General features: G+C 44.7%; 1 protein-coding gene across 1 annotated transcript; it reads right to left on the bottom strand.

Annotated features, from left to right (window-relative positions):
• Positions 1–1,460: 1,460 nt before the first annotated feature.
• LOC140190591 (protein ripply1-like) lies at positions 1,461–8,417 on the bottom strand. Its single transcript, XM_072247281.1, has 4 exons — positions 8,207–8,417; positions 5,036–5,111; positions 4,504–4,577; positions 1,461–1,599 (listed from the first exon to the last, which is right to left on the bottom strand). The coding sequence occupies exons 1-4, from the start codon at positions 8,302–8,304 to the stop codon at positions 1,461–1,463; spliced, it is 387 nt and encodes a 128-aa protein (XP_072103382.1). The 5' UTR covers positions 8,305–8,417.
• Positions 8,418–8,754: the final 337 nt, after the last annotated feature.

The raw sequence follows: 8,754 nt of genomic DNA, 5'->3' as shown, positions 1-8,754 counted from the left end.
AGTGCAGTGTTAGAATATGCAAAATATATAACAGCCCAGTTTTACTGGCATGGGCCTGCTGCTCCCAATTGTTGCCCAGTGTCAACCCACCCTTCTGTTCTGGATTGGATGCAGAGGGCCTTAGCGTTCTGGCATGACTCAAGGAGTTGCAAGGCCTCCAAACCTGCTTTGCAAAAAGAAGCTGTGGCTTCAAAATCCCTCTGAAAGCTTTGACAGCGAGAAGGGCCTTGTCCTTAACTTTGTTGACTGTCAAAACCTCGAGGATCTTTAAATGCCTCTGAAGTACTTTAGTCGTACTGGGTTGATTGGCATCATTTTGTGCCATAATGAAATGTGGGAAAATATCAGCGAAATTGAGCTTCTACGTAGAGTCTAGTGGTGGAGGGAACTGATTAATTTGGCGTTCCAGATGGACCATCAAGATCAGGCCTACTACTCTTTTCATCCCGTGATGTAATGTTTCTGAGACCTGATGAAGGGTCTCAACCCGAAACGTCAACTGTTTATTCCTCTCCATCGATGCTACCTGACCTGCTGAGTTTCTCCAGCATTTTGTGTGCGTTGCTCCGTAATGTACTGACCTAATGTATTCTGGTACAGGACGTCAGCCTGAAACAGTGACCACCCCTTTGCTTCCGCTGATGCTACTTGAGCTGTTGAGCTCTTCTTGCAGTTTATTTTGGCTCGTGATTCCAGCAGCTGCAGTCTTTTGTGAATTCTCTGTATGATGTGTTTCAGTTTAATCTGGCATCACGTTCAGCACAGACACTATGTGCCAAGATGAGGCCACCTTCAGGGTGGAGGAACAACACCTTATATTCCACCTGGGTAGCCTCCAGCCTGATGGCATGAAGATTGATTTCTCCTTCCCCCTCCCCTCTTCTTCTATTCCCCACTCTGGCCTTTGACCTCTTCTCATCTGTCTATCTCTTCCCTTGGGTCTCTTCCTCCTTCCCCTTCTCCCATTGTCCAGCCTCCTCTCCCATCAAATTCCTCTTCTCCAGTCCTTTACCTTTCCCACCCACCTGGCTTCACCTATCACCTACTATCTAGCCTCTTCCCCTTCCCCACTCCCCAACTTTTAATTCAGGCATCTTTCCCCTTCCTTTCCAATGCCTGAAACATTGACTGTTTACTCTTTTCTATAGATGCTGTCTGACCTGCTGAGTTCCTCCAGCATTTTGTGTGTGTTACTCTGAGCAATTGTTTGCCTATTTGCAACCTGCATTTAATCAGATGTAAAAATGAAGACAGAGATGGGATTAAATATTTTATTTACAAAACTAGGTAGATTTATATAAATACAAAAAGAATTCAGTTTCTTTTTAATTATAAATAAATAGTACAATATGCAGATCAATAATTTACAAGCTGGTAACATCTCTCCATCCACAAGCAGTGCCTGTATCAGAGGCCAGTGTTAAACACTTAAATCTTTTCCCAATGGTTGCAGTCTTTGGTTAATCATTATCTTCACTTTCGGACTCACTGTCGCTCTCTTGATAGAATGAGATTGTTGCTTGCACTGGGAAACTTGCCAAGAGATAAGCTGCATCTTCATACAGATAATCAAAACATTTTGATTTTGGCCAAAGTAGCCTGTTAAAAAAGAAAACAGAAAAAGAATGTTGTTTAATGGCTCACAGACTACAATCCTTTCACATATCCATTTGCAATGGTGGAAGGTGTTTCCGTGCTGGCTAATCTCTCCTTTCAGTTGTCCCCTATCGTTCAAATCTCAGCTCCTCGAAACTGGGCTTCTCTGAAACTTGCCTCTTGTGCTTTGCTTCTTCACCTCTCAATGCGTTTATCCTTCCTCATCTTCCTCACTCGATCATTTCCTCCCTCCTTCCTTTCCATCAGCACCACCCACAGAACACAATCTCTGGACTTACCTACCTAAAGTCACTGACTCATTCTCCACGGGGGTCAGTGTTCCCGTAATTTGCAATATATATATAAGTGGCCTTATTAGTAAGTATGTAGACACAAAAGTTGGTGGGTAGTGATGAAGGTTGGCAATGGATATAGCAGGATGGAGTGTGTGAGGTGCTGCATTTTAGGTTAAGTTAAGGAGTCAAAACACAGAGCAGCCCTTGTACACCTGCTCGTTAATGCAAATATCTAATCAGCCAATCATGTGGCAACAACTCAATGCATAAAAAACATGCAGATACGGTCAAGAAGTTCAGCTGCTGTTCAGACCAAACATCAGAATGGGGGGAAGAAATGTGACTTTGTCGGTGCCAGACAGGGTGTTTTGAGCATCTCAGAAACTTTTCATGCACAACAGTTTCTAGTCTGCAAAGAATGGTGTGGAAATTTTTTTAAAAAACACCCGATGAGTGGCAGTTTTTGGATGAAACTGCTTTGCTAATGAGAGAGATCAGGGGAAAATGGCCAGACTGAGTCAAGCTGACAGGAAAGTGAGAGTAACCCAGATAACCACATGTTAGAACAGTTGTGGGCAGAAGAGTATCTCTGAATGCACAACACACAAAACCTTGAAGTGGATGGCCTGCATGAACATAGATTCAGTGGCCTCTTTGTGTATGAGTCAGAAAGCCATGTTGTACATTAGAAAATTTTTGACAATAACAGGCCATTCAGCCCAACAATGCTGGCCAAATTCCTATTCACATAGTGTGTTGAAATTAGTATCGAGTTTAGATTTGAAAGTCTCTAAGGTACTATTCTCAACTACAAAACTAGGTAGTTTGTTCCATGTGTCCACAACTCACTGTGTAAAGAAATGCTTCCTGATGTTAGTCGGAAATCTCCCCTTACCCAATCTCCACCTATGGCCCCGTGTTCTTGATGATGGATTAGTTTTGAAGTATCAGCTGGCATCTACTTTAGTTAAACCCTTAATGATTTTGAACACTTCAATCATGCCTCCTCTCATTCCACATATACTTGCGCTAAGAAGATTTAATTCTTTCAGTCTTTCTTCATAGCTCATATTCTGCAGACCTGGAATGAGTCTTGTTGCCCTTCTCTGAACTCTCTCCAGTGCCCTCACATCCCTCACACAATATGGAGACCAGGGTGTGGCCTCACAAGCACATTATACAGCTTAAGGAGAACATCTCTTGACTTGAACTCCACTGAGCGCATTACGTAGCCCAACATTCTATTAGCCTTCCTAATCGCTTCCGTGCATTGTCTAGGTGTTGACAGTGATGAGTCTATCAGGACGCCCAAATCCTTTCCATACCGTGCACTTTCTCACATAGATGAGAAAGGCAATTAAGAGGCATTTAGACAAGCATGTGAACACAAAGGGCACGGAGGGATATGGATCATGTGCAGGCAGATAGGTTTTAGTTTCATTTGGTGTCATGGTCAGTACAGGAACTGTGGGCCGAATGGCCTGTCCCTGTGCTGTACTGTTCTATGTTCTTTAAAGTCTACTGCTTGGTCACCTGGCCAAACAACTCCCTTGAATCAAATGCCTAAAGAGCTATAGATTGGTGTATTTTTCAAAGTGCACCTGCTGAAGTTATGTGAGATATGTAAGGGCCAATTTTTGAACAGAAAGATCCGTGAAGTATAATTAGACACTGAGTAGCAAGTGTAGAGAATGGCCCCTTCCCCACACCCCTCTCTCAGCCTTGGAATAAGAATTCCAGTAGAAAAACTATTACAGCCCGGGGCGTTGGAGTTTGGAGTTCAGTTCCGACGTCATCTGTAAGGAGTCTGTACGTCCTCCCTGTAGAAACATGGGCCCTTTGATTTCCTCGCACAGTCCAAAGATATACTGGTTGGTAGATTAATTGGTCATGGGAAATTTCCTATGATTAGGCTAGGGTTAAATTGGGGGTTACTGGGCAATGCGGCTCGGCGGGGGGAAGGACTTATTCCGTGCAGTATCCCTAAATAAATTTTAAAACAACATGATCCTGGGAATAGTGGGTAGATCCTAATCCTACCCCATTGCTGGATAAAAGGCTCTTGCATCTTGGCTGTGCCACGGAATGGACCTCACTCAGTGAAAGCACGAAGGCTTGATGTCTTGAATCAGCTCTAAGCAACAACAATTAGGGCTTTGCACAGGTTGCAAGTCTCTGGACTCTGTACCTGATGGGAGTCAGTGTGCATGGGGAAGAAGAGTGCTGGAAGAAGTTCCCTATTTGGGGCGGCGAGGCAACGTAAAGCTTGACAGTGCGAGCAACCCGTGATCAATTCTGCCGCTGTCTGTAAGGAGTTTTCCACACGAATGCGTGAATTACCCCGAGGAACTCCTGTTTCTTCCAACAGTCCAAAACCCTATGGGTTAGAAAAGGTTAGTAAATTGTGGCCTTCCAGAAGCATGGAGACACTTGCGGGCTGCCCCATGGACTGTGTTGGTTGTTATCACAAATGACAGATTCCATTGTATGTTTCAATGTACATGTGATAAATAAAGCTAATCTTATCTCATATTTGTGAGGGTAAACATGTATCGGCTATCTATCTCTCCTGAAAATCAGCAGTGTAAATAAAATCCGATGGAACACTTACTTGACGGGGTGCTGGAATGCTGGTACTTTGTCTCCACTGGATGTTTGCTGAAGCTGCTCGCTGCTGAAATTCGTCTGCAAAAGGAACGTTAGAAAGTTGGAGCTGGAATAGATGCTGCCGCCTTCTTCACCTAGAATCCATTGTATTCTGCTGATGCTCACAGTGAATATTCAGTACTATCTGGGCATCAGAAGGGGGATAAAACAGAGCCCAGCAAGAGTAAGGGGACATAGCACTTGAGAAGACACATCAATTAATCCGGGAGCCAGCAGAAATCTGCTGGAGGAACACAGGAGTTGGCGTCTGTGGCAACAAAATGGACAAGTCCTGCCTGACTTGGGGTCTTGACATGAAACACTGAACCATCCATTTACTTTCACAGATGCTGCCTCACCCCCTCACCCCCTGAGTTCCTTCAGCATTCGATTTCCCATTTGCTCCAGATTCTCATATCTGCAGCCTCTTGTGTCTCCAATTATTCCAGGATTGTCTCTTTGACTAACAGTGGGAGAAAGAAATTGAGCAAACTTACATTTGCCATCTGTCTTTGTTGCTCCCGTTCGATATCTTTGGGTGTGATTAGCCATGGCCTCCAAAGAGCAGCAGCACTGTCAATATTAACACAACAGATGGGGTGAGAAGGGGTTACTGGTGAAGTCTCTGAAACCTGTGTAATGAACTGCCAGAAAATGTTTGCATTGTAGACAGTCTGGGCAGATAAACGTTCTATCAGTGAGATCTTCCCAGCTTCAGCTCTGAGGGGAGAACCTTCAACTTTTTGTCAGAAGGTGTCAGCCCCCATGCCTGCGGCTTCAATCCTTCAATCCAGGTTAATGCCCCAATGCCAGTACTGACGGAATAAGAATCTACTGAACGTCCTGTTATCCGGGTGAGTTGTTCAAATGAATCCTTACCTTCCCTTTTTGATGGATATGAGCCATTAGGTTCTTGAACCAGAGGGGGTAACTCTGCTCACCCTATCACTGAACTGTTCCCACAACTCCTGGACTTACTTTCAAGGACTCTTCATCTCATGTTCTCGATATTTATTGTTTATTTATTTATTTTCCTTTGTACTTACTGTGAATGCCCACAAGAAAATGAATCTCAGGATGGTATATGGTGACATACTGTACATGTACTTTGATAATAAATTTGCTTTGAACTTTGAAGACCTAACCCAATCTGAGTTGGTTAGTTGATCCCATTCTGGGAAAGGTGGGGAGTTTACCTAGTACTAGAGTCAGTAACGTGGGTTAAGGGAGGGTGGAGGTGGTATTGTCCAGATCACCCACTGTCCATTGACCCCAGAAGAATGTGTATGGGGAGTATTATCTGTAGGATCAGGAGTAGCTCTTCTCCCCTTGACCTAGTTCTGCCTTTCAATCAGACCATCATTCTTTCATTATGTGCCACATCGTATGAGCTGGGCGATCATGCTCTTTCCATGACTATGATTGTTCTTGGCAAATTTTTCTACAGAAGTGGTTTGCCATTGCCTTCTTCTGGGCAGTGTCTTTACAAGACGGGTGACCCCAGCCTTTATCGGTACTCTTCAGAAATTGTCTGCCTGGCGTCAGTGGTCACATAACCAGTCTTGTGATATGCACCAGCTGATCATGCGACCATTCACCACCAGCTCCCATGGCTTCACGTGGCCCTGATCCGAGGTGGGGGAGGGCTCAGCGGGTGCTACACCTTGCCCAAGGGTGACCTGAGGCTGGTGGAGGGAAGAGGCGCCTTATATGTATCTCCACCCCACCACCCAAAATCAGGCCATAGCTGAGCTACATTTGCTTCACTCCCTTGACAACATTACACATCCAACATCTACCAGTTTCAGTTTTGAAAGCTCCATAAAATCGCTAAGCACTTCAGAGAATCAAATCCCCAATCCCCACAGTTCTTTTTTTTGACAAGTCCTTCCTGATTTCATTCCTAAAATATCTACCTCCAATTTGAAAACTGCATCATTTTATTCTGGAATCCCCATTGGAGAATCTGCATCTCTGCTTTTGCCTCCTTTATCATCTTCAATATCTCAATTAGATTATTTCTCAACATTCTGAACTCACCAGTATTACACCAACTGTCCCCATAATTTAACCCTTGCTGTTTTGACACAATAGTTATGAATCCATGCCCCATATTATTCAATAACCACACTGTTTTCTGCAGATGCGGGATCCAAAATGAGTATCAGATTGAGAAATATTTTTTAAGCTTGTGGAGTAAGAACGTTACTTCAACTCCTTTGTATTAAAAACCACACATGTGATAAAGAACTTTTTGACTAATTTTTAAACCAGTGGATTGGATTTAATGCATCATAGACAAATTGTCGGAGGAACTCAGCAGGTCAGGCAACATCTATGGAAAAGAGTGAACAGTTGACATTTCTGTCCGAGACCCTTCTCCAGGACCGAGAAGGAAGTTGGGTAGGTGCCTGAATTAAAAGGTGGGGGGAGGTGAAAGAGGCTAGCAGGAAGGTGATAGGTGAAGCCAGGTGGGTGGGAAAGGTCAAGGGCTAGAGAAGAAAGAATCTGATAGGAGGAGAGTGGACCATAGGAGAAAGGCACGGAGGAGGGGACCCGGGGGGAGGTGACAGGTTGGTGAGAAGAGGGAAGAGGCCAGGGTGGGGAATTTAGGAGGGGGGGATTCTTTTACCCAAAGGAGAAGTCAATATTCATGCCATCAGGCTGGAGACTACCCAGACAGAATATAAGGTGTTGCTTTTCCACCCTGAGGGTGGCCTCCTCTTGGCACAAGTGAATTGGCACATCGGAATGGAAATGGGAATCGGAATTAAAGTGTTTGGCCACCGGGAAGTCCCGCTTGAGGCCAATGCTGATGGTGCGGAGGTGCTCAACAAAGCAGTCCCCATATTTAAGCAGGGTCTCACCGATGTAGATGATTAAATCATTGGATTTAATGATTTAAGTGCATGAGCAACTAATTTAGTCGGGTTCAATAGTTCGTAATCATATCAGGTATCAGGGAAAATATTTTATTTGGTCTTCTCCATTCAGTTGCTTTCTTTGAACACAATCAGCAAAGTTTAGTATGCTCCCTTATCTAATATCCCTCCTACATCTGTATACAGTACATTAGTGTGTCTGTTAACGTAGTGCTGTCTACAACTTTGAAGCTAGAACCCTCTCTAGTTCTTGAGGTATCTGGTCAGCACAGATTCCTGCGTGAACACCACTTGGCACATTTTACTAAACAGATTATGTTTTTCAATGCTCAGCACAACCCACAGGGAGAAGAGATTAAAGTAGCATTTTTTTCTTAAGGAAGTACTACCGCCATTACTCAGAGATCAGAGGTCGAGCATCAAACCGACCTGTGCAGATTCTCATTGCAATGAGACAAGCACTAAGACAACTTTCAGTCTTGATGTGTCTTAACATCAGCAAACACGAACATGAATCTCAGGGTTATTTATTGAGATAGAGTGCGGAATAGACCTTTGTGGCCATTTGAGCCACACTGCCCAGCAATCCCCTGATTTGACCCTAGCCTAATCGTGGGATAATTTATAATGACTAATTAACCTACCAACCAGTCCATCTTTGGACTGTGGGAGGAAACTGGAGCACCCGTAGGAAACCCATGAGGTCAGGGGGAGAACGTACAAACTCATTACGGGCAGCAGCAGCACATGTATGTACTTCGATACTAAATTTACTTTGAATCTTACCTTCTCTCCGCTGCCAGATGAAAAGCACGGTCGGCACGCAAACACTGCAGGCAGGGACAGGCAGGGACTCTGTGCGCTCTCTGTGCATCCACGTCCATTTCTGATTGTAGCTTCTGCTGTCTCCGCACTCAGGAGGTGCCTGCCGATCAGTTTAGTCGAAGTGGCTCTGTCCTCCTGCTCTGCCTCCTGTTCTTTTTATGTGCTGCTGACACTGGCTCCTTTGCTTTCTGAAAGCTGATAGGCTGTAAACTCAGGAATCCCTCTGGAATTAATCTGATGGGTGACCTTCTTGTGTCAACACCGGGAGAAGAGGGAGGGAGGGCCAAATGCTAGGTATGGGCCACTGCTCCAGGCTTTCAACACCTCCAGTGGAAGTGCCACAACAGGAGGGAGAGTGTCAGGCAAAACAGTGTGCAGCCATGATGGAGGCCGCTGACTCCAGCCTGTCACACCCTGACACACTTTCACACATTTCCCTGCGTCAGCTCATAACAGTGAAAGCTACCAGTCCCAGGGCTTCACGCTGAAGCCCATCACCTTATCATAAG

Source organism: Mobula birostris, chromosome 30, assembly GCF_030028105.1.
Source record: "Mobula birostris isolate sMobBir1 chromosome 30, sMobBir1.hap1, whole genome shotgun sequence".
NCBI classification, from domain to species: domain Eukaryota; kingdom Metazoa; phylum Chordata; class Chondrichthyes; order Myliobatiformes; family Myliobatidae; genus Mobula; species Mobula birostris.
The sequence above is the reverse complement of the archived record's forward strand: the minus strand, read 5'-3'. Positions and strand labels throughout refer to the sequence as shown.